A 25,614-nucleotide genomic window follows, 5' to 3' on the forward strand; every position below is an offset into this window, starting at 1 on the left:
AGGGTAAGAAGTTGGGGGAGATGGATTTTGGACTTTAATTTCTTTGAATTTTAACCCACAAAAACAAGATAATTTTATTTTGAATTTTACTTTCTTTGAACTTTGTCTCATGATTTTGATTTCACTTCTTAGACATTAATTTCTCCCTAGACGTTTAATAAAGGGAAGAGATTCCTGTTAAAATTTGTTTTTTTTTCTCAATATTATTGTCATTTTGTTATGGAAGTTTTGTTGTGTATATTATTATTGGAATAGTGTACTTTTGTCGTTTAATCTCATTGTTGATACACTATGTCAACAATGTGGATAGGCTTAATAAAAATGAATGATAGAAAATGAATGAAATTTCAGCCTTGGTTACAGAATGGCATTGAACTATTTAATTAATGCATCATAGGAAACTATTTTGGAACCTTTTGTGAGCAAGATCCCTCCTGTCCACCAGTGTTCCTGGGATGGTTGACGTAAGGGAAGGGTAGCCTCGTGAAGCTGTGGCAGGACTGTTCTGCTACCTGCCGAGATCCTCTCCTGAGGATGTCACACACACTGCTGGTTGACATAGGCTTAGTGGCTTAACCAATAGTTTAAGAGAACAAGAATCAAGAGAATATTAGTGAGGAATAATTCTTAACCAACTCTTTTTTTTTTTTTTTTGGAGGAAGATTAGCCCTGAGCTAACATCCACTGTCAATCCTCCTCTTTTTGCTGAGGAAGACTGGCCCTGAGCTAACATCTGTGCCCATCTTCCTGTACTTTATACGTGGGATGCCTATCCACAGCATGGCTTGCCAAGCGGTGCCATGTCCACACCTGGGATCTGAACTGGCGAACCCCGGGCCGCTGAAGCGGAACGTGCACACTTAACCACTGCACCACCGGGCCAGCCCCACTTAACCAACTCTTGATGTTACCTTCTGTCATAGGCTGAATAATGGTTCCCCAAACATATCCATGTTCTAAACCCCAGAACCCGTGAATATGTTGCCTTATATTGCAAAAAGGACTTTGCAGATGGGATTAAATTAAGGATCCTGAGGTGAGGAAGTTACGCTGGGTTATCTGTTTGGCCTGATGTGATCACAAGGGTCCTTAAAAGAGGGACTCAGGAGAAGTCACAGGCAGAGAAGGTGCTGTGATGACAGGAGCAGACCCGGAGTGATGAGCTTTGGCTGTGGAAGAAGGAGCCACAAGTCAAGAAATCCAGGTGGCCGCTAGAAGCCGAGAAAAGCAGGAAACACGTTCTCCCTCAGAGCCTCCAGAAGCGACCAGCCCTGCCAACACCTTGACTTGAGCTTAGTGAGATGGAGTTTGGACTTCTGACCTCCAGAACTGTTAGAGAATAGATTTGTGTTGTTTTAAGCAATTGTATTTGTGGTAATTTGTTACAGTGGCAACAGGAAATGAATGTACCTTCCTTGTAAAGGAATGTGACGTAGTATATCTCCTGTGTTCTTAGAGAGGGTGATTTAATCTGATTGGTAAATTCTGGAATACTAAACTGAGCCTGAGTGGCTTGGGTTCATTCTCCTTCCTCTTTGGGAGCCGGTCAGCCCGAAAAAGCGCAAGTTCTCCTTCTTGCAGGACAGGATCACATGATCAGACCTGCTCACCAGAGTCAGTGCTGCTGGGCCTGGCTGGCTCAGTTTATGTAATTCTGTGGTTCAGGATCAGTAAGCTCATTTGGCTATCATGCTAAGCTACATTCTCCAGTGGCTTTTTATCAGAATAAGGTGATATTTTGGCCCCCACGACCACTTCTTTGTCTTTTTTCTCTCTTCGTACATAACTCAAGCATGGCGAAAGGGTGAATTTGAAGATAATGGATTGAGCCAAAAATGATATTCTCTCCTCTTCCAGCTCCAAATTTCTTTTTCTTTTTTGTTTATAAAGATTGGCACCTGAGCTAACATCTATTGCCAGTCTTTTTTTCTTTTTCCTCCTCTTCTCCCTGAAGCCCCCCAGTACATAGTTGTATATTTCAGTTGTAGGTCCTTCTAGTTGTGGCATGTGGGACGCCATCTCAGCATGGCCTGATGAGCGGTGCCGTGTTCGTGCCCAGGATCCGAACCGGCAAAACCCTGGGCTGCTGAAGTGGAGCGTGTGAACTAACCACTCGGACATGGGGCTGGCCCCTCCAAATTTCTATAAGTAATGGAAAAGATAAATGAAGGAAATCACCACTGCATGGTAAACTGGAAAATTCCCAGAAATTGTGACAAATGCCTGTGTGACACAGGACCAGGTGAAGGAGATGGACCATAGCTAAAACTAAAACTGTGGCTTATTGCTGCAAAATGTAGCTGAGACATCAGGAGGGTTCCTTGCCCCAAAGGGGTGGATGCTAGCAGCAGGAGGAAGTTCAATGGTAACCAATGAATTGACTAATTCAGGTACCATAGCAGGAATGTCTAGATGGTTTGATTCCTGCTCACCACTTCTTCTCTACCCCTTCAGCCAGACAACAGTGATAGTGGTGTCTATCTCCAGTGAAGAAAAATGAGTGGGAGGGCAACAGAAAGAAAGATAAGGCAGTGCCCCATCCCAGTGCCTGGAAATACCTGGGAGGAGTGGGGAGCACCCCTATCAGAACAGTAGCCACCACAGTATAACGAGTGGTACATTCCATCCTTCCTCAAAACAGGCTGAGAAAACTGATGCCACACAGATCTAACAGGAAATATCCACTATAGAGATGAGTGAAAAATCAAGAATGGCCAAACTTTAAAGAATTCCAACATGAAAAGAGAGATAAGACACAACAGATGATAAAACTTCCATCTGAGAGAATAGAATTAATAGAACAAGAAGATTAGGGCTTCACAATAAGTATGACTTGTATTATCAAAGAAATCTGAAAGCTTAATACACATATCAATGAGAATAAACTAGAGATTGTAGAATTCAATTGATTGTTGAAATAATTTAATAGAAGGGCTAAAGTAATTTGGTGAAGAACAAATTAATGAACTGGAAGAGGGAGCTATAAAATTCTCTCAGAACAAAGACCAAATAGACAAGAGATGGAATGTGTGGAGGAAAAATCAAGAGGGGCTGGCCTGGTGGCACAGTGGTTGAGTTCGCACGGTCCACTTTGGGGGCCCAGGGTTCGCCAGTTCGGATCCTGAGTGTGGATATGGCACCACTTGTCAAGCCATGATGTGGCAGGCACCCCACATATAAAGTAGAGGAAGATGGGCATGGATGTTCGCTCAGGGCCAGTCAAAGAGGAGGATTGGCAGCAGATGGTAGCTCAGGGCTAATCTTCCTCAAAAAAAAAAAAAAGAAAAGAAAAGAAAGAAAGAAAAATCATGAGATGTGGAAGATAGATCCAGAATTCTGATTTTCATCTAATAAGACTTCTAGAAAGAAAGAATATAGAGTAGGAAAGAGAAGCAGAGCATTTATATAAATTGTTCAAGGAAGGCTTGCTTCTTTGGGTTGAAAAGACCTATCAAGTCCCTACGAATAGTATGAAATTTGTGAATAGAAGAGATAAAGAGAAAAGCCTGAAAATCTTCCAGAGAGAACAAATGGAGTGCCTACAAAGGAAGAAGAATCAAATTGACATCAGACTTCTCATCAGCAATGCTGTATTAAAATATATCAGTGCAATGATACCTTCATAGTTTTAAGAGACAATGGCTTTTAATTTAGGATCCTATTAGACCCAATCAAACAGAGGAAAAAGATGGGGGGACTTTTCCTACCACACATCTACCTTTAATATATTCTTATATATCTTTATATAAATATATTGTATACATATATTTAATATATATCCACCTTTAATATGTTCTTGTTAATATTCTTATTAAAATACTGTGATATTGGTGCATGAATGGACAATTAGACAATTAGGAACAGAGCAGAAGCTGAGAGACAGACCCACGCATCTATGAAGACTTGTTTTATATAAAATTGACACTTCAGACCTATGGGGAAAGGAGGGACTCTTACATCAGTGATGCTGGGACAACTATTATACGTGACTGGATCCCTAGCTCACCACATATACTAAAAATGAATTCCAGATAAGGAGCCAAAGTGGAAAGCAATTTTTAGAAGAAAACTGGAGAATATTTTTATGGTCTTGCCTTTTAGGGCAAAAGGGAGCCAAAAACTGAAACCATAAAGGAAAAAGTTGATAATTTCAACTATATTAAAATGAAAAAATGTCTGCTTATTAAAAGACATCCTAGAAATTGAGAAGTTATAATCTGAAAGAAGATATTTGTAACATATATTACCCACAAGGATTAGTATCCAGGTCACATAAAGAATTCCTACAAATCGATAAAATACAATAACCCATTAGAAAACAAAGACAAAAATATAAATGAAAAATTCACAGTAAAGGAAAACCAAAATACAAATAATAAGATGATCAACCTTACTAGGAATCATACAAATGCAAATAAAAACAATAATGTGATTAAATGTTTTAGCCAGTGTGTCAAAAATAAATATAAATGTGATGCTATCAATTGTTAGTGAGAGCATGGAGCCATAGGACCTCTTATGCACCATGGGAGGTAATATAAATTGGTAAGTCCACTTTGGAGAACAATTTGGTAATGTCTAGAAGAGTTATGAATGCATGTAATGTAAAGCTTAGGATTCCACTCAGGCATTCACTCCAGAGAAATTCTTGTCATAGAAAGTCAACAAGACTTGGACAAAAATGTTCAGAGCAGCATTGTAAAAGTGGAAAAATTACAAACATACATTAGAAGTATACATCAATAGGAAAATTAGTGGCTAAATTGGGTTCTATTAATTAAAAAGACGACTATGAAAGAATCTATGATTAGATTATGAGTGAACTTGAGCTGCACATTCAGAACGCGGATGACTTCTACAGATGTAGCGTTGAATGCAAAAAGCAAATTGCTGAAAAATATGTTCACTAAGATATTATTTATATAAAGTTTAAAACTGGCAAAAGAATACTATATATTGATTCAGGATACTTATGTAGTAGTTAAAGCGTAACAAAATGCATGGAATGATAAGCACCAAATGCAGGATAGTGTTTACCCCTAGAGGAAAAGGAGGAGGATGTGATCACTAGGGAAACAACAGATCAAAAGAAGTAACTATAGCGGATTTGAATCAGACGATTAAAATCTTAATCAAACATACATTCATATATACGTGTGTGTGTGTGTATATATTTTTTATATATATATATATTTCCAACAAGTAGACAACTAGCACTCCTTTCAAATATACCTAAAACATTCATGTAAGTTGAGCCTATAGAAGGCTAGAGTTTCCTCACCTGTGTACCATGGGTGACTGAATGTGACCACGGATGGGCCAGAGGCCCAGAGACTGGGGCCTGACTCCCACTAGCATCCTTGTCTCGAGCTCTAAATTCCTTTTAGTTTACCCCCAATGAGATGCACAAATATCGTTTTCTATATGTACCACGCTCCAAAAAGTTTGGGAAGCAGGTACTTGACCATAAAGAAAAGCTCAACAAATTTCAGGCCACATGCAATGACTACAATGTAATAAAATTAGAAGCTAAAAATAAAAAGAATCAGCCTCAAATCTATATACTTAACAATTAAAAATAAAAAGAGACATTTCACTCTTGGATTAAAGAGAAAGTAAAAATAGAAGTTACAAACTACTTAGAATTGAACAAAAAGGAACGGTACATATTAAAACCCATGTAATGAGACCAAAGGAGAAAATCTGTAGCTTTGAATGCACTTTTTGGAAAGCAAGAAAGACTGAAAATAAGTGCCTAGGCTTTTGACCCAAGAAGCTAGAAAAATTACAACAAAATAAACCCAAAGAAGGTAAAGGAAATAATAAAGATAGAATGGAAAACTAAGGGACAAAGTTACATCCTGTATTTTTATTTGCTAACTCTGACAACTCTAAAATTATTGAAAATAGAAAATGAAGAATAGGTTTTTTGAAAAGAATAAGTGATTAGATAAACTTTTAGAAAATTAAGTCAAGAAAAAGAAGATAAGGGGCCAGCCTGGTGGCATAGTGGTTAAGTTTGTGTGCTCCACCCCGGTGGCCTGGGGTTCACAGATGGGCCCAGATCTAGCACTACTCGTCAAGCCATGCTTTGGTGGCATCCCACATAAAATAGAGGAGGACTGGGACAGATGTTAGCTCAGTGACAATCTTCCTCAAGTGAAAAAAAAAGAGGAAGATTGGCAACAGATGTTAGCTCAGGGCCAAACTTCTTCACCAAAAAATTAAAAAAAAAAGAAGATAAAATTAATGTTGGGATAAAAAAGAGACATACTACAGATACAGAGGAAATTTTAAACCATTATTAGAGGATACCATATATAATTTATACCAGTGTATTTAATGAAATGGACAATTATTGAAGATGGCATAAATTTCAAAAATTGGATACACAAGAAGTAGAAAACTTGAATATACCAGTAACCACAAAAGAAACTGACATGGTTGTCAAAGGAATACCCACCCAAAAGGTGCATGACCCAAATGTTTTACAATGAGTTCTCCCAAGTCGTCAAGGAACAAGTAATTCCCATCCTAGCCAACCCTTTCCAGAGCACAGCATCAAATGGAAAGCTGTGTGACTCATTTTATAAGCCTTGCTTAACTCTGATACCAGTGAGGACAAGGACGGCCCAGAAAAGAAAAACACAGGCCGGATCCCGTATAGGAACAGAGAAGAATCGATCATTCACTCAATAAGTAAGTTTAATTTAGACGAATTCTGAAAGAAGAATGCATCATGACTAATTAGAATTTATCTTAGAATGCAAGAATAGTCTAGATTAAATTGTTACTAAGTTACTACATTAACAGATTCACTCAACAAATGTTTACTGAGTTCCTATTACAGGCCAGGCACTGTTCTGGGAACTGGGAAAAGAACAGTAAAGCAACAACTTTTAGAAAAGATTAAATCAATTTTGTTTACAAAACTCTATCATAAGAAACAGAATTCTGTACATCTTTCCTTGGAGTCAAAATATAATCATGTAAGTAATAGCAATTTCATCAACTAAAAATGAGCAACAATTCAAAATTAATTTTGAAAAGAGATTTTAAAAAAAGTCTGTAGTTCAGTAGCAGGTTTGAGACTGAAAGCTGAGTCAACCTTGAAGGGAACCCGCTGGTCAGGATGTAGGGATGGTGGAGTGAAATAGTGTGTGGGAGAACGAAAGGAGGCAGACATTTTGGTGGATGGGTGTCTCTCATTGCTGCTGAAAGGTGTGTTAAGCGAGGGAAAAATTCTTTGGTGGAAAGGATTCTGACTTTGTCCATACATGCTTCTGGAGAAGCGGGAGGAGGAAGCAGTCCCCTTGCACAAGACTGAATTTGAGAATGAGGCATGTGATGGTTAGTTTTATGAGTCCATTTGGCTAGGCTATGGTCCCAGTTGTTTGGTCAAACACCAGTCTAGATGTTGCTATGAAGATATTTTTTAGAAGTGATTTATATTTAAATCAATAATCTTTGGGTAAAACAGATTACTCTCTATAATGTGGGTGGGCCTCATCCAAAGAGTTGAAGGCCTTAAAAGCAGAGACTAAGCTTTTCCAAAGAAACAAATCTGCCTCAAGATTGCAGTGTCTATTCCTGCCTGACTTTCCAGCCTGCAGATTTCTAGTTGCTTTTTAACTAAGAAAAAACTTCTCCAAAACAAGAGAACTATAAAAATATCCAATAATTTTTGCCCACACCATCATCTCCGAGGAAATTTGAAGAGATTGGAACCTGGGTTTCTGTTTCCAGGCAACAAGGCCAGTTTGGTAAACTTCTCCAGGAAAAGCCTGGAGCTCAGTTCTGAGGCGTATACAGCCCACCACAGACCAACTGCTGGTGGCTATTGGCCCACTGAACCACAATAGACCCCCTAGAACACTCCATAATGTTCAGTCAAAGCCAAACCTGTCCATCTAGGACAGCCTGTCAACAGAGCAGGCCCGGGGCTTAGAGAGCACATTGAAGAACTAACCCTGCACTCCCTCTTCTCCTCCATGCTTTAAACATTAATGATTTATTTTTCCTTTTCTTTTTTTTTTTTGGTGAGAAAGATTATCCCTGAGCTAACATCTGTTGACAATCTTCCTCTTTTTTTTTGGCTTGAGGAAGATTGTCCCTGAGCTAACATCTGTCCCAGTCCTCCTCTATTTTGTATGTGGGATGCCTCCACAGTGTGGCTTGATGAGCAGTGTGTAGGTCTGCGGTCGGGATCCGAACCTGTGACCCCTGGCCTGCTGATACAGAGCATGCAAACTTAACCACTACACCACTGGGAAGGCCCCATATTTAACTTAAATTTTTACTGAAAAGTGAAACACAGTTTAGAAAACTGCACAAAACAAATTATTATAAAGAGAACATCTCTGTAACCACCACCCAAGTCAAGAAATAGAACCTTATCAGTCACCCTAGAAAATCTTATATGTGTCCCATGCCCGTCTCAACTCCCTTTTTTCTCCAAAAAGTAACCACTCTCTTGACTTTTTTGAACTGCTTTATTGAGCTATAGTTCACATACCGTACAACTCACCTATTTAAACGATATAATTCAATGGTTTTTAGTATATTCGCAGAGTTGTGCAACCATTCCCTGACTCTTATGGCATTTCCTTGTACCAGTGGTACAGGACATATAGGAATGGCAGGGTAAATGCTTGTTTTGTCCCTTTATTTATCAGTTTTCAAGATATTGAATTAGTTTCCTTCCATCCTTCAAAGATGACCAGTTAGTTGGGTTTTTTTAAAAACTATTGTGAACTCATGGTTTTAAGTTCTTCTGGTCGGTTTCAATCCGTTGCAATTATTATCCTTAGTGAAGGTCGAATTGTCCCATCTTGGCCAACATTGCCTCCTGTGTCCCTTTGACACAAGTCTAGTTGTCGTTGATAGCTTCCTTGCTAGCTGGTATGATGAGCTGCCATGAAGCATCTCACAGACTTTGGTAATTTAAACAATGTGATACTGATGTAGACATAGACAAATAAATTGATAGAAATATGGGGACTTAGCAAGTCATAAGGTTATGCAGTGGACATCTATTTTTGCTGCCAGCTTTTATTGTACTTTGTATTAGGAACAGTTTCCCCAAATTTATTTTGGATAAATTCCTCATTCATTCAGCCTTATTAAGTGGGTTGAGAGGGACTGACCCTGTCTTCAGCTCCAGCAGCTGCCTTGATTGACTTAAGCCAATCAGCATATCCAGTCACCCTGTCCACAGTGACAAGTTTAGAGATGGGCATGCCTAGAGTCCATGAAAGACAAGAAGACATTGACTGGGGCTTCTGGGAAAGATGTTGGGGTAATTGGCCTTCCCTTTGGAAGGAGGTATTAAATTTCTGCTTCTTACCATTCATGAATAATAATTGAAGTGGTATTAAAAACCTAGAAGAGTCTATTTTTATTATTAGAAGACACAGAAAGGCAAAAAGCCATATTGAGAGATTGGTAATTTGATTACATGACGTCAAGACCACAAAACACCACGAGTAAAATTAAAAGACGAACAAAGGACTGAAAGTAAATATTTGCTATATACATAACAAGAATTAGTATCCATAGCATAGTAAACCTTCAATATGTGGATAAGAAAAAAAGGCATCCAAATAGAAATATGGGCAAAGGATATGAGCAGATAATCCACATAGGAGGATATAGAAAGGCAGGGGATGGGGGGGAGGAGGGGGAAGCCTTCTATAAACATATGAAAGGTTCTCCGCTTCACTCATAATCAAGGAAGGACATTTTAAAATGCAACATAGTGTTCCCTAGTATGGATATACCAAAGTTTAACTAATTATTCCCCTACTGATGGAAATTTAAATTATTTTTAACTTATTACATACAATGCTCAATGATCACCTCTGTTTTGCTTCCTTGAACCTCTCTCTGCTTTTGAGATATTAAAGCTTGTAAATTTAAACCTAGAAGGTGATAGCAAGCATCTTGGGTATCTGGGCCCCAAATAGAAGTTGAATAGTATGTGACTGTACTCTGAAACTTACCATCAGAATGTTCTTTGGGTTTTATTCTTAATCATGTGCTTAATCTAATACACTTAGGGACTACTGGAACTTTTTCTGGACAGATTAGTTCAAACAGTCAGAAATTGTTCTCTTTCCTTGAAATAAAGCTGATTGAAGGATTACATTGAATAGCTGTAGGACTCAGAAACTCCTTTATAAAGACTTACTTTATTTTTAGGTTTAGAAATATGCATGATTTCTTTTGGATTAATGGTCTAAACATGCATGTTTTACTAGAGTCTTACTTTTTCATTTATCGGAGCTATAGCTTGTTTGCTGCTTATTAGATGTAAGTATGTTCCAGCGAGAGGAAATTGTTGACTCCCTGCCCACGAGGGAGAAAAAATATTTATCAAATTAAAAATATATATGCCTTTTGTTCCAGCAGTTCCAATTTTAGGAATCTCTTCTACAGAAATACTCACCAAGAGTCTATACACAGATGCACGTACCCACACACGTTTGTTCACTGTACCATTGTTTGTGATAAAGGATTCAGTTGAAAATATGATAAATGTCCATCAATAAAGGAATGGGTACATAAATTATGACCTGTCCATACAATGAGTGACAGCTACATGTTTCACCTTGGACAAATATCTGTATAAGAGAAGGTCCTGGCAGGGAACAGAACTCACCCCAGATGGTTCAGATGGAGAGATTTTAAGGGAAGGGTTACTTACAGAGGTTGGGCAGGGTTAAGCCAACAAAGAAGGGATGGAGAAGTACCTACAGACTAGCAATTGTGGGAAACCATTACCATTCCTGGGGCTTAAGGTACAAGGGAGAGGACATATATGACAGATGCCCAGTGAAATTTGGAACCATAGAGGCAGGCCACCCAGAGGAACCATAGCCAAAGAGGGATACAGCTACTGCAAAAGACAGAGCTGGAGCGGGGAAAGCAGAGAAGGAATACACTGACTTCTTTCCTCTGATGCTCTGGTCCCTTGCTGGTGCCTCCCATTGGCTGAATCCCATCAGAAGCTGAGTGAGGCGGTCCGTAGGGATCAGCCTGCTGGGGCACAGAGCAGGCCAGAAAGAAAGGGCAAAAGTGATTTATAGGGATAGAGAATGACTAACACAATGTTTATACTGTATCTTTTAAGTGGGAAAAAAGTTGCATAGCAATATATGCAACAATATGCTATTTTTGTAAAAGAAAACCATGGCTACATATTTGTGTAATCATAAATATTATGTAAGAACACACAGCAAACTATAAGCCTTAGTATTACTTCTAGAGGGTGAAAACAGACGGAGAGGGAAAACTTTCATTTCTAACTTTCTACATTTTTTATTATATAAATTTGTTGCAAGAAGTATTTCTTTTGTGGTTAGAAACATAGACTATATTTTTCATGAAAAGAAAGCATTGTTCACCTAAGGTGAAGACAAAGGCAGGAGAAACCCCTAAATGGTTATTAAACAGTTAATTCACTTATGGGCACTGCGTGAGAAAAACCTCCAAAAATCTATGTCAGTTCTTTTAACGTTAAAGTCAAAGAGTAGATCTTATATGCTGCAGTGTTGGTGAAGGTTCTCTGTTGCAAAGATCAGAAATCAAGTCAAGATCACTCAAGGAATAAAAGGGGAGTTAAAAAAACAAGGATGTGCAGATGGCTTGTGGAACAGAAGGATGGCGAGAAATAAAAATTAAGATTCTCTTTCTATTCACCTCTCAGGTCCTTGTCTCTTTATTTTTCTCAGCAAACAAATTTTCTCTGCTCTTTGGGCCCATAATGGCAAAAGGTAGCTGCCCCACAGATCCTCGGTTCCGTAGTTCAGTTCCAGCCACAGAGAAGACTAACTCAACTCTCTCGAGGTCCAAATTCCAAAATCTCAGGAGAAAGAATCTGATTGGCCAAGTTTGGTTCAGATGTCCACCTCTGGTCCAATTGGCTGTAGTCAGTGGAGGAGGATCATGGAATGTGGTACCCACACAGATCCTGGAATCCTCTGGAAGGAGGTAAAGAGATAGTATTAGACCAAGCGTAAGGCATATGTTCCCAAGCTACCTTCTACAGTTACAAAAAGGGCAGAGAAATTATAAATTCATATGATAAGTTAAAAATCACTTTTGGAGCCAGCCCTGATGGCCTCATGGTTAAAGTTCAGCATGCTCTGCTCTGGCAGCCCGGGTTTAGTTCCCAGGTGCAGAACCACACCACTCGTCTGTCAGTAGCCATGCAGTGGCGGTGGCTCACGTAGAAGAACTAGAAGGACCTCCAACTAGAATCTACAACTATGTACTGGGGCTTTGGGAAGGGAAAAAAAAAAAGAGAGGGAGATTGGCAACAGGTGTTAGCTCAGGGTGCGTCTTTCTCAGGAAAAAAAAAAAAATCACTTTTGAATTTCTCCATAGATGAAAAATAAAAAAGATATTCCTGAAGGAGCCATAGAAAGGCAAAGGTAAAATACTGATATAACATATAGTCAGTTGGTAAATCAAATAATATAGTATTAGAATACTAAAGTATAGATATTGAACTACTTAAAAGGTTACAGATAATCAGAAATCACAAATAGTCACTGGCTTGAAAAAAGCTACTAGTAACTAACATTTGTACCAGATTTTTTTTTTTTTTTTGGTGAAGGAGATTCACTCTGAGCTAACATCTGTTGCCAATCTTCCTGTTTTTTTTGCTTAAGGAAGATTAGCCCAACATCTGTGCCAATCTTCCTCTATTTTGTATGTGGGTCCCCTGCCACAACATGGCATGATAGGTGGCATGGGTCTGCACCTGGGCTCCGAACCTGCAAACCTGGACTGCTGAGGCAGAGTGTGCTGGACTTAACTACCACGCCATGGGCTGGCCCAGTTATTGTACCACATTTTATAGGTCTCAATAGGATTCCATATTCATTTTCTAATTTAATCAAGAAACTCTGAAAAGGCAATTGAGGATCAGAGAGGTTAAGTGATTTGCCCAAAGTCACACTGGAACAGCAGACTCAGGCCTGAAGCTCTGTATTTTCACTCTACATGCAGAGGTCTACCTTACAGAATTTTTTTCAAAGGTAGTTTAAACTTTTCCTTAGCATAGATAGTAAAGGTAGAAATACTGTTTAAAGTGCTAAATCTTTAGGGAAAAAAGTGGATTATAAAAAGCTATTTTCTCACCTAATGCAAAACAAACAGAGTCGAAAACTCACTATAGAAACCATTTATTTAAAAAAAGCAAATAACTAGAGCAGGAACAATCAACTTTCAGAGTGTTGGAAGATACATCCTTGCTTTACTTATAGTGTTTAACGTGAAATGACTGAATTCTTCTGCAACAAATAGGCTTTCAGCAAAGTTGAAAAAGAAAACCAATATCCAACATTCTCTTGGGTACAAGAGACATGCTAAAAATGAAACTATTCAAGTTGTCTAAAAGTTGAGGGACAACTTAACATTTATTATGCTTCTGTACTTACAAAGTGGCAGGTGTTACAATCCGGGTGGCAATGATTGTTGTATATGTCTGAGGACGTGGGAGCTAATGACTAAGCCTGGGAAAGGGACAGACAAAGGTAATTGTTTCCCCCACCGTCCTGGGAGATAAGAGAATCTTTATGGCTACTGGAGGGTGTGAACTCAGCTGCAGTCTCTCTGGCACCAGAGGAAAAGGCATGTGGTAAAGCAATTATGCTGCAATAGGGCCCACGGGCAAACACTTCTATATTAATGATGTAATGTATGTTTCACCCACATCATCCCAGGTGTTCTGTGCAGGTGTGCACACCTGCAAAAGGAGGAAGTGGGACAAAATTAAACCGGCTTCAGTTGATCACATTAGGGAGCCTGGGACAACTGAAGAGCTCCTAGTGTCAGATTTGTCCAGAACAATAAGCAAGGAAAATTACATTTTTTTTCCAGAAAAGGGCAATGCTGATAGATTCTCTCTAAAAATAAAAATCCTATTATGAAGGAATGATTTTCAAAATTGTTATGTTGAATTAAAAACAGATAAAGTGATCAGTGAAAAAGAATAGCATTTCTAGAAGTAGATATAAACAATGGTAAAAAATCCATATAAGACAATGACAGGAAAACATCTGTAGAAAAGCATATTACTATCTTATAAAAGTGATCAGTCTGGAGAAGGATTAGCTTAACGCCCACCATGCACTATAATAAACTCCAGGTGGGTCAGATTAGATTAAAAAGTTTGTTGTGAATGTTTTCTTTTTCTTTTGTTTCCCCTAATCATCAATTTCCCTTTCCCTAATACACCACCCCCACAATAATTTCCGAGTGTGAAATTTCTTCTCCCTGACTTTATGCAGTCTTGGCGGGAGGGTAAATTTCTGTTACCATCTTCCATTTGGAAGCTGAAGGCGATTGGCCATTCCTCTCCCTGGGCAGTACAGCCAGGGGATGGGCACTTGACCTCAGCTCAGCCAACCCAGCGGTTGCTCCTAGAACTTTGAAAATATGCTGCTAAGACCAATTTCAAAGAGCGTGCTGCCTGCATTTTCTTCTAGAAGTTTCATGGTTTCAGGTCTTACACTCAAGTCTTTAATCCGTTTTGAGTTGATTTTTCTGCATGGTGTAAGATGGTGGTCCAGTTTCATTCTTTTGCATATGGCTGTCTGCTTTTCCCAACACCATTTATTGGAGACTCTCCTTTCTCCATTGTATGCTCTTGGCTCCCTTGTCGAAAATTAGCTGTCCATATATGTGTGGGTTTATTTCTGGGCTCTCGATTCTGTTCCATTGATCTGTGTGTCTATTTTTGTGCCAGTACCATGCTGTTTTAGTTACTATGGCTTTGTAGTATATTTTGAAATCAGGGAGAGAACTTTGATTCTTAAGCTGATGCAAGGACAAGAAAGAGCAGTGGTCATCAGTGGCATCCAATCAGGCTATGCCAACTACAGAACAGCTTCTCCTTCCACCTTCTTGGTTCTCCAGAACTCCTTGGTCCTTTCCTACTCTCTACCATTTTCCCCCAGACTCATAGCAGTAGTTTGCTTATACCAGCCAGAGTGAGATTCTTTTTCTATCCACATGGAGACTGCAAGTCCAATGAAATAACTGAGGAGGAAGAGAGTATATGAGATGGTTGGTGGTGTCTCAGTTCATCTTAGAGTATCTCCTCTACAAGGAAAGCCCTCTGGTAGATAGTCTGATGGTTTGCATTTCTTCCTCTTGCCCCCCTCTATGGGAGGAGTATACTTCTCTGTCTGATGTTAGCTTGCCCACGTGACTTGATTGACCAATAAAAGGTAAGTGGATATGATGGGTACCATGTCTGAACAGAAGCTTTAAGTATGATTTGCAAATTTGCTTCCAAAATATGTATTTTACTTTATCCTCTTCATTCCATTCTACCAACATTGTCCAAATCCTAGATAACTTCAATAGCCTTCTAGCTCATCTCCTGGTTTTTAGCTGTGTACCTCTGAAAACTATCCTTCACACAATTGTCAGTAATGTCTGATCTAACCCTGTAAGCCCACAGATTAAAAGCCTTCAGTGGCTCCCTTCCCCGACATGGCATTTGAGAACCATAATGACTTGCCTCCTACATCCTCTTTCAGCCCAATCCCACTTTATACTCAGCAATACGGACTGCCTGAAGCATCCTGACTGCTCTTCCCAAGCCTTTGTTCATTCTGTTCCTTTAGCCTGCCCTCGCCTCCCTCCTAAATTTGTCCAAATATCTTCTGGTCAACTCTCAAGGTTCGGCTCCTCATCAGTGCTTCCAGAAAGTCTTCCCTAACTTCCTAGGCATGTACTTTCTCTGTGCTTCCTTAGTGCATACATCTCTGGCACTTTCCACACTGAATTGAAATGATTTGTTTTGTGTCTTTCTCTCCAATAGATTGCCATTTCCTGGAGGACAGGGAAGGTATATTATTTAGCTTTTCATCCTCCGCATCTAGCATGATGTCTGGCACACAGCAGATATTCAAGACACGTTCGTGGAGCTGAAATAAACCAAACAAATTAACCATTAATATAAGAAAACTGAATTGTCTCAGAGACTTCAGCTGGGATTCCTAAAAAGCTAACAGCATTATAAGGTGGTTCTGCTGGAAAGCAATATAGCGACATGTAACAAAAACTATGAAAATGTTCATTCTCCTTCACTAGGTCTTTTCCCATTTGTGAATGCTCTCCAAAGAAATAATCCAAAGGGGTGAAATGTACACAGATGTTCCCGGCAACTCTAGTTATAATAGTGAAAAGAACTGGAAGCAATCCAAGTGTCTAATAGGGAAATGACTAAGCAAACAATGGGATTATTATATTGATATTAAAAATGACGGAGGTGAGGACTGTGTCAACATAGAGAAGTGTGTATCTGCAGGAACGTTAAGTGGAAAAAAGAACACAAACCAGTGTTTAAACACCAGTGGTTAAAGATGTGTGTGTACATTAACAGAGATCAGAGGCCACTTTGGAGAAATGAAAATGGCCGGGGTTCAGTGTTCACTGGGTCTTTTTTTCCTATGCAGTTCCATGAGCTTATGACAATAATAGGCGAGATGTCATGCAACATAGATATCCTGAAAGTCATCTGCAGAATAAGGCCTCTGTTACCTACTCAGTTGTGTAATCCAAGAGATAATTTAATGTTCAACTCGCATCTAATTATTATGAAAATAACAACATTTCTTTAAGAGGACAAAATGCTTTTCTTTAGTTTAATTCACCAAGCAATTTTGAGAGCTTAACTATGTGTTAGAGCACTTACATTCTCAGGAAATATACAAAAAACATGGGCAGAAATCCTCAGGTGGATATTGTCATTTTGACTTAACTTTTGTTTATTTGGGTAATTGTACATTTTAGGGCCCATTACAAAGGAAAGTCTGAAAGATCTTTGACCTAAACCTCACATTCACAAATTGTCTCAATTTTGTACTTTTGATATTGTCTCCAAAACGGGTTTTATGTATAGTCACTGAGAAATACTGATAAAGATGAAAAGGAAAAAGTCATCATCATAACTCTCAACTTGAGTCACATTACCACTGTACTGCACTGTGAATTAATATCTTATAAATCATGCGATTATCCTGTGAATAGCCAAATATTGACATTGCAAAATATATTACATTGCAATTAAAAGAAATAAACCACAATTTTTTGTATCTTGTGTTAGAATTTCTTCATTTTCTGAATTCACTGAGACCCTCAAAAAATGGAGGTGGCCCAGGCCTCTTTAGATCTCTGGGAGGCCCTGAGCATAATTGCCACTTATCTTTAAAATGTGTTCGTTTTAACCAGGGGCCCAAAACTAATGGATTCTTAATAACTGATCTGTATAAACACCTAACTAACAAGCTGCTGTCTGCTAGCCCTACTGTTTCTGCTGCCATGTAACCAGTGGTCAGAAAATCCGCAGCTTCTAGAGCAGTGGTTCACGACCCTGGCTGCAGGGCAGAAGCACCTACATTTTCCCAGACTCCACTCCACAATTCCTGATTTAGATCCTCCAGGGTTGGAGTCTGGAGATTCCTATGCTTAAAAAACTCTCTTTCTCCCTTCTTTCCTACACTGTATTTCCTTATGGTTCCAGGACTCAGAATCCATTAACTAGTACTACTAATGGTATGGTTTAACTCCATCGTGGGTTTAACAGATCTGAAGATTAATCTGAGAGTCAGCCACCGTTTCAATGTAGTCTCTCTGGGGTGATGTTACAAGTGCTCCCAAAACAATTTAGAATAGAAATTAGAGGATGGAGTCCACAGATTTTGGGGGGGGAACTGCCCACATAAACGTTTTCATCAAAATATCTTCAATTTTTCTTCAAGTTTCTTATTGTGCTTAAATATATGAAAGTAAATAAATGCTGAGACAAAAGTGTTGTGTTTAAGTGTCCATTCTTGTAAGTAATGCAAAGTACCAGGTTTTTACAGGCAGTAAAATGTCAACTAGCCCGAACTATCAAATGACTGGATTCCTTTTGCTCCATAAAGACACACATATGAAGAAAATGAGTTTACAACACAGAGAAAAGCAAATTCCAGGATATGGACTGAGGTCAGTACACATGCTGTCCATTCTCCAGTAGCTTCTATTTCTTCAACCTAGTTCTGGGCTGTGATTACTGATGCTCTGAAGATGATGACCCTCCCTGGATCCCAGCAAAATTCATCATCCATGAAACAAAGATTTAATTGTGTTCATCTAAACCCAAGACACACAAGAAATGTCCAGGGAAGTTGGAGGAGCTTTTGGGAACTGAGGAATCAGTGTATGGTTCCTCCTTGCCCACCCCCACTCCCCGATTCACTCTGGCACACATCTCCTTTGGAATGACTGTCTTTGGGGACAGAGGAAGATATTTTCCCCCTTCTTACCTCAAAAGCGCAGGTAGATGCTGAAGGCATCTTGACTAAGATTATATTTATCCTTTGAGGAACTATAACCAGAATACTTGGACATGGACCAAATTCAGAAAAATCAGGTTCGAAAGGACCATGGCTGTGAGTAGTAGCACATGGCATTGTGTTGATAAACACGATGTGTTATAAAGGTGGGGAATTTAATTGTGTTCCAGAAAGATATGGCTGTTAATACTTTCCAGATAAACCAGACAGTTGAGACAATAATCATTTAAATGAAAAACCAGTTTGGCCTCCCTTATCCGAAGATGAGAGTGTTAGAAAACAGATGATGTATTTGGTGCCCTCTGGTAGGAGGCTTCCAGGCTGAGCTCCAACCGCCTATGTGAATGCCCCAGAAAGCATCTGAGGTGCTCCACGTGTTTTTCTCTCCTGAATTATTCAGATAATTGCCCTTCAGCCCATGCTTCACTAACCTGGGGCTGGAATCCCTCCATTTACCTATTGCATGGGCCACAACTACTTCAAATGAAAACCCGGAAGGCAAATCCTGGCTGCTGTTGGAAGTGTATAATTAGCTCCTTGTGCAGCCTGACCCCGCTGATTTTTCTGACGCATGTGGCCTGCAGTGTGCCCTTTTGGAGACCTCCAATATCTTCTCCACAGCTGGAGATGCCCCAAACTGCACACAGCACTTCCTGTGGGTGTGGCCTTGCCTTAAGGCTGCGCACTGAATGGAGCGCATGTTTCAACCACTCACAGATTCACAAAGCTTTTTAAAATACCAAAGTGCACTATGAGTCGCTATATCAGACATAAGAGGGTTCCCTCCCTCTTTTTTCTTTTTAAAAAATAATTTTGTAGTGGTGGCCTCTCAAGAAACACTATAATTGGTCAGCTTGGGGTGGGTTCGTTGTCCTCCTGGATAACGTCATTAGCTATTCTCAGGAGAGGAAAGGCAGGGCATGCCCCCTGGGAGAATGACAGCACTTGTTTCAAGTTGGGGAAGAACTTGTGGTTCTTTTCCTGCGTTTGGGGGAAAACGAACACACAATGTTCATTTCCTAAATACGGGATGTGCTGTGCGGCTGGCAGGTCATTTTCCACCATGTCACATCCTTCGGGATGAAGGCAGCAGGGGCCAGGACAGGAAATGGCAAATTCTCAGAATAAGACAAGGCTTTCCCAGGGCAGTCATTGGTTCTCTGGAACTATAAAACATGCTCATCCAGAAACAGCCCCAGTCTTTTCTTTCCTGGAGATAGCCAGAAGTGAATGGTAAGTGGGGAGCCTGGAGGGACACTGTCTGAAAAATGGCCAGTGGGCTTGTAATACTAGGGTTATATCCTTGGTCCATTATATATTTCGAGTGCCTTTTTCTCCTTTTGCTAAGAGGTATCTTTACCCGGAAATGTACCCCTGATGGGTGGAATTATGGAGGCATGCAGGTAAAATTAAGGAGTCAGGAGACCAGGACTCTAGGCTGGGCTCTGAAGAATCAGCTGATTCTAGAACATGTCTGTGTTTCTGTTTCCTCATCTTTCAGATGAGAATAATGATTTCTGCCCTGATGTCTTGCAGTATTGAAATGCTCTATTTCTGTGGCTTATTTGCCACTTTTAAGAAGTTCCTAATAATGAGGAGTCCAGTGGATATGAAGGTGGGAAACTAGGAAGGATGTGCTTTCACCCCAGGATGTGCAGTTCTCTCTCTTTGTTAGTCATCTTCAACTGGCTTCAGTTCAACTTGGTACAAGAAGCTCTCAGTGAGTCGTTAAAAATTTTGGTGACAACTTTATTCAACTGTTACTTATTTTTTTTTTAATGAAAATTCCATAATAAAGAGACATTCTGGTATTAATTTAATGTAATTTAGTTTTAATTAAGCACTCATCAAAGAGTGGGATTTCTGAAGACCTGATGAGCTCTAGTTAGAATAAAGTGCGCAAACCACATCTTAGGCTTGATTCTAAGATAAGACCCTGGAATAATAACAGACAGAGAGTTGCTTCAGGCAAGCATCTAACTTAGAAAGATTCGTTTCTTACATTTGATAAACAATATCTGAGTTTTGATTTTTGATTTTTTGCTGACTTGCTTTTTTCACTCCTAAGAGAGAAAAAAACTGTATTGCAAAACTCTTAGGATCCACGTCTTCAAGTAATGAAAGGGCTTTGTAAAGTGGTACAACCCATCACTCGTAAAGCACCGCTTACTTGTAAAGAGACTGCTTGTTATCTTTCAATAGAGCAGAAACCTCAGTCTTGCAACAGACTTCTAATACCATCATTCCCTGCTCACTGAGCTTACATCTTATTTAATAGTTCATAAAGGCCATCCTTAGCGTTCCCTGGGAGAGAAGTGGACGATAGTATTATTCCTATTTGCATATGCGGATTTAAGGTCCTGAGAACTTGTGTGACTTGTCCCAGATTATAGAACTGGTTTTTGAGAACTTGACACATGACTCACTGGAAAATGACCCGTTTCCCCATGCATGGCAGTAGCTGTTGTGTTTAACTTTTGCACATGGGAACCCCGAGCCGGAGCAGCCTGCAGGCACGGAGTCTCTGGGCTAACTGCGCGTCTGTGTCCCCGCAGGGCATGGAGAGGCCGGCGGCTTGGGAGCTGCAGGGCGCCGACGCGCTGCGCCGCTTCCAGGGGCTGCTGCTGGACCGCCGCGGCCGGCTGCACGGCCAGGTGCTGCGCCTGCGCGAGGTGGCCCGACGCCTCGAGCGCCTCCGCCGGCGCTCCCTGGCGGCCAACGTGGCGGGCAGCTCCCTGAGCGCCGCGGGGGCCGTCACCGCCATCGTGGGGCTCTCGCTGAGCCCGGTCACCCTGGGGGTCTCGCTTCTGGCCTCGGCCGTGGGGCTGGGGATGGCCACCGCCGGAGGGGCCGTCACCATCACGTCCGACCTCTCCCTGATCTTCTGCAACTCCCGGGAGCTGCGGAGGGTGCAGGAGATCGCGGCCACCTGCCAGGACCAGATGCGCGAGATCCTGAGCTGCCTCGAGTTCTTCTGCCGCTGGCAGGGCCGCGGGGACCGCCAGCTGCTCCAGTGCGGGAGGAACGCCTCCGTCGCCCTGTACAACTCTGTCTACTTCATCGTCTTCTTCGGCTCACGTGGCTTCCTCATCCCCAGGCGGGCCGAGGGGGCCACCAAAGTTAGCCAGGCCGTGCTGAGGGCCAAGATTCAGAAACTGGCAGAGAGCCTGGAGTCCTGCACCGGGGCTCTGGACGAACTCAGTGAGCAGCTGGAGTCCAGCGTCCAGCTCTGCACGAAGAGCAGCCGTGGCCACGACCTCGATCTCTGCTGACCAGCCCGCACGGTTGTTTTTCTGAGAACATCCTTTCCCCCTTATGACCGAGGTCAAAAACATCCCCATGGGATGCTCCAAATTTGTAGCTCCCTCAGGAAAACACCAAGTTGGGTTAGGAGCTGAGTGCAAAGGATGAGAAAAACTGTTGCTGAAGCGGGGGTCCTCCCAGCCCTTCATTCCCCATCACTGTGACGTCCTCCCTGGGGTTGACTGCCAGGGACTTTTTACTTGTCTGTTCCTAGTGGGATATGTGGCCTGAAAACGATTTTTCCTTCGTCAAAACCATTCAGTCTTCATACAGCTGGGAATTCCTGTTTTGAAGTTGTTGTTGGGGGTTGGGGGGGGGGGGGTCCCTGTGCCTGTGCCGGGGGTCCGAGTGGAGGCTGGAGAGGGTGCAGACACGGCCACCCTCTGGGCCTCTCCAAGCCCCACTAGGCTTTGAGTTCCTCAAAATGCCTGTGAGAGGAGACACTAGCTGTAAAACCTCTCTTCCAGAGTTTCTGAGTAAAAGAATTCCAGAATCCAGAGCGAACAGACCCCCTCTGAACTTGGAGGAGGGTTCAAGACCCAAGAGAGGCCCCTCCAGATGACATGCCAGTCCCCTCACCTCTCAGCTTGCCTGCAGATCCAGCCTGGGGATGGAGCAGACCTTCCTGGGTGGCTTCATATCCAGACCTCCAGGGCCTCTGAGAGGGGAAACAGCTAACTGGTCATATAAACCCCACCGCCTTGCAGCAAGATGAGGCCAAGGAAGATGAAGTGAAGAACAGCTTCATTTACTAACATCACAGAGCGGGGAAGAGAGCAATGGCTTTTGAGTTAGACAGTCCTGGGTTTATTACAGCCGCGGTCACTACTGTGGGACCTTGAGGTATTCACTGAGATAAAGCACCTAGAACAGTGTCTGGCTCACAGAGTGGCCCCTGGACTGGCAACATTAGCATCACCTGGGAATTGTTAGAAAAGCAAATTCTTGGACTCAACCCCTGACTCTTTGGAATCAGAAACTCTGGAGGTGGGGCCCAGCAATCTGTGTTTAAACAAGCCTTTCCGGTGGTTCTGATGCCTACCAAGGTTTGAAAACCACTGCAACAGGTGTTAGTTTCTATCCCCTTGATGAGCTTTCATGAAGTCTCATGGCCTCTCTAGGGGCTCCCTGGTCTTCAGAGTCATTCACAGAAGGTTAAGGACAGACTGCGTCCCAGAAGTAAGAGAAAGAATGTGTGTGCGCTCCAGTCCGTGCATCCTGGGCATTTCCCACCATGTAAACTAAGGGATGTAATGGAATCAACCCTGTAGAGGGCAGTGTTGCCCACTCATTGTAGAAACTGGTACAGAAAGGAATGCGAACTTAACCTGAAATTGACCTGTGTTACTTTCTCTGAAAACTGCCAGACCATGTAATTTTTAATTTATTTTGTTTGTTATTTAATTAATGTTTATTATTTGCATTTAATTTTATTTAATCACCACATTTAGGAAATAATAGGACTAGCAAGTTTCTGAATGGGAGACTACTGAGGCTCTTTTCAGGAACTGAGGTTGAGTTTGACTTTCAGAGGCGGGCTGTGGGCTGGAGATTGCAAAGCTCTCCTGGAATGTCTCTCTCCTTCCCACATTAGGTAAAGGTGGGAAGTTTTGAATAGAGAGCCCTGGAGCGGAGTTTAAGCCTATAAATGGAGGCTTGACTGGGGAATGTAGAAGTGATGCAAGTGTATTTATCCTGAAGGTACTTTGCCAGCAGATAACACTTGACCTGAGAAAAGGACCTATTTAGTTCAGGAGAAAACACCCAGTTAGAGGCATGTGAAGGAAACACTTAGACCTCGGAAGCCTGATGTCCTGTGAAGTTCTGTCTTATGGATGATAGACAAAATAACTTGTGTTCCAGTGGTGATGTGCCATCTTTGCATTTTGGGATCTGTGAGAAATCTGTAAGCTGTCTCTAAAAAAATACTTATAATTTCTTCAATTTCCATCCCTACAATTGTAATGTTGAAAAATATGTTGAAAAGTCTTTGGGACCACACACACACAAACTTGGCTGTACTGGTTAATTATGTAATAGGTTTTAAATTGACCCAGTCTACCCGCCTGCTTCACAATGATGGCAGTGTGTCTGAGGGAGTACAGTTTCGGTGCTATGGGGAGGAGTTGGTGTTTCTATATTTTTATATTTCCTGTAAATTGCAATCAATCTGTATCCTGGTTTATTCTGAAATTGGTACTGGTTTCTTTTTAAACTGGTGTCATTTCCTAGACTACCTTGCACAGATGCTAGCATTTTAGATCACCAGAATGTACTTCACATTGTTGTTTGTGTTATGTTGTAAAGGTACAACCACTCCCTAACTCATCTTTTATTAAGGCTTAAGTTTGAATTATTTTCTTCCAATGCCTGAGCTGTTCCCTAGAAATAAACTGGACACTTTTGGAGCCGGCAGAATAAACATTTCCTATCCTTAGGGTATTTTGAGTATTTCAAAGTCCTAAACTTCTGAAGTTATCATTTCAGTGGCCCACTTTACATCTAAGGAACGGTGTCTACTTTGGAACAATACTTTGCACATAATAGGAGCTCAATAAATGTATTTGAATAATGTAATAAACTGTTTAGCTATATTAGTAGGAATCTGTTGAGGATGAAAGATCATCCTGTTATGTGTCTCTTATAAAGATTGGAGCCTCTACCAGGATTTAGTCAAGTGCAGTTAAATGGATCCTAAAGACAAATATTTCTTTCTTTCTTTTGTGGGAATGTGAATAAGGCTTTTCCTTAAGGCCTTCATTCTATAAACAAACAGACTGAAATGGTATGTTGTAAAGGGGAGAAGGGAGAGAGGTATTTAGTTTACAAGAGTACTTCAGAAAAATGTCCGAGTTTGAAAAATAAATATGTTTGTACTGAAAGTTCAAGTGCTCCTGTTAGTTTCTGGGGTTTACAGTCATTTGGATTGTTTTCTTTCACGATAGAGGAATTCGTTTGGTTTTGCATTTCAAGGATTCAATAAAACTACATGCTACTCTATGAAAAAAAGATCCTTAGCAAACATTCTGATCCTACTAGCTTTGATGCTTTTGCCCTCGGGCATCTGTCATTTCTAATATGGTAAATGTCAAAATCAAAAGTATTTACTGGGAGAAAAAAGGGAGAGAAGAGTGGTGTAAAAGCCACTCTAGATCAGATATGTCAGACAATCAGTCAACTTGATAGATTTCTCATTCAATACCTTGCCGGGAAAACATAGTAGAGGGAATCGAGACATTGAGATAAAGCCATTGTGCAGAGATAAATGGGGATACAGTTAAATGCAGTAATTTTTGAATTCCACATTTTTTTCCCACTGTAGCAAGATCAGTTCTTTCCTTTTATTAAAATAAATTGCCCATTCCTCAAGCTTTTTGATCTTTCTGTAATTAATTACCTAATCTCATGTTTGCCCAGGTATGAATTAATAACTTTGAAAAAGGGCAGATGTTTAATCATTTTCACTTAGAATATTCAGCATCAAATTGTCTACATCCATTTTTAAAAAGTAATCAACTCATATACAGGAATTCTCTTATTATCTAGAAATCAGACTTCCAGCAGTTTCAAAACCTTTGAACATAATTCCAACCTGGGAAGTAATTGAAAGGAAGCCTAGAATCAGCCAAATTAGCCTTCACAAAACCTAAACATTAGAGAGAGGGAGGAGGGGAGGTCAAGGGGCACCATCTATATTAGGAAGGCAAGACTTTCCCAGAAATCTCCAGGGGACTTCACCTTGCAAGTCACTGATCTTGACAATGCAAGGCAGGCTGGGAAACATAGTACTTTTAACGAAGAATTTGCTGCTCCCAATATACCTACGATTCTGTTTGTAAGGAAGAAAAGGAAGGTGAACATTGAGTAGAGGGTTCAGCAATCCAAACAAAGAGTCTGTAGGGGTTGCTGCAGTCTGCTGAAAACTACAGCCCTGCAGGTGACCGCGCTATCC

General features: G+C 40.8%; 2 protein-coding genes across 3 annotated transcripts in view; both read left to right on the forward strand.

Annotated features, from left to right (window-relative positions):
• Nucleotides 1–25,614, forward strand: part of DDX47 (DEAD-box helicase 47) — a 77,489-nt gene that overhangs the window by 19,886 nt on the left and 31,989 nt on the right. The gene's annotated exons all lie outside the window — the stretch shown is intronic.
• Nucleotides 19,331–24,544, forward strand: APOLD1 (apolipoprotein L domain containing 1). Of its 2 annotated transcripts, XM_008522930.2 has the most exons (3): nt 19,529–19,592; nt 19,896–20,079; nt 20,915–24,544. In XM_008522930.2, the coding sequence occupies exon 3, from the start codon at nt 20,918–20,920 to the stop codon at nt 21,629–21,631; it is 714 nt and encodes a 237-aa protein (XP_008521152.2). In that variant the 5' UTR covers nt 19,529–19,592; nt 19,896–20,079; nt 20,915–20,917; the 3' UTR covers nt 21,632–24,544. The 2 variants fall into 2 exon arrangements, with proteins under 2 accessions (XP_008521149.2, XP_008521152.2); XM_008522927.2 differs by lacking the exon at nt 19,896–20,079 and having other exon boundaries at nt 19,331–19,592.

Source organism: Equus przewalskii, chromosome 5 (assembly GCF_037783145.1).
Source record: "Equus przewalskii isolate Varuska chromosome 5, EquPr2, whole genome shotgun sequence".
In the NCBI taxonomy this organism is placed as follows: Eukaryota; Metazoa; Chordata; class Mammalia; order Perissodactyla; family Equidae; genus Equus; species Equus przewalskii.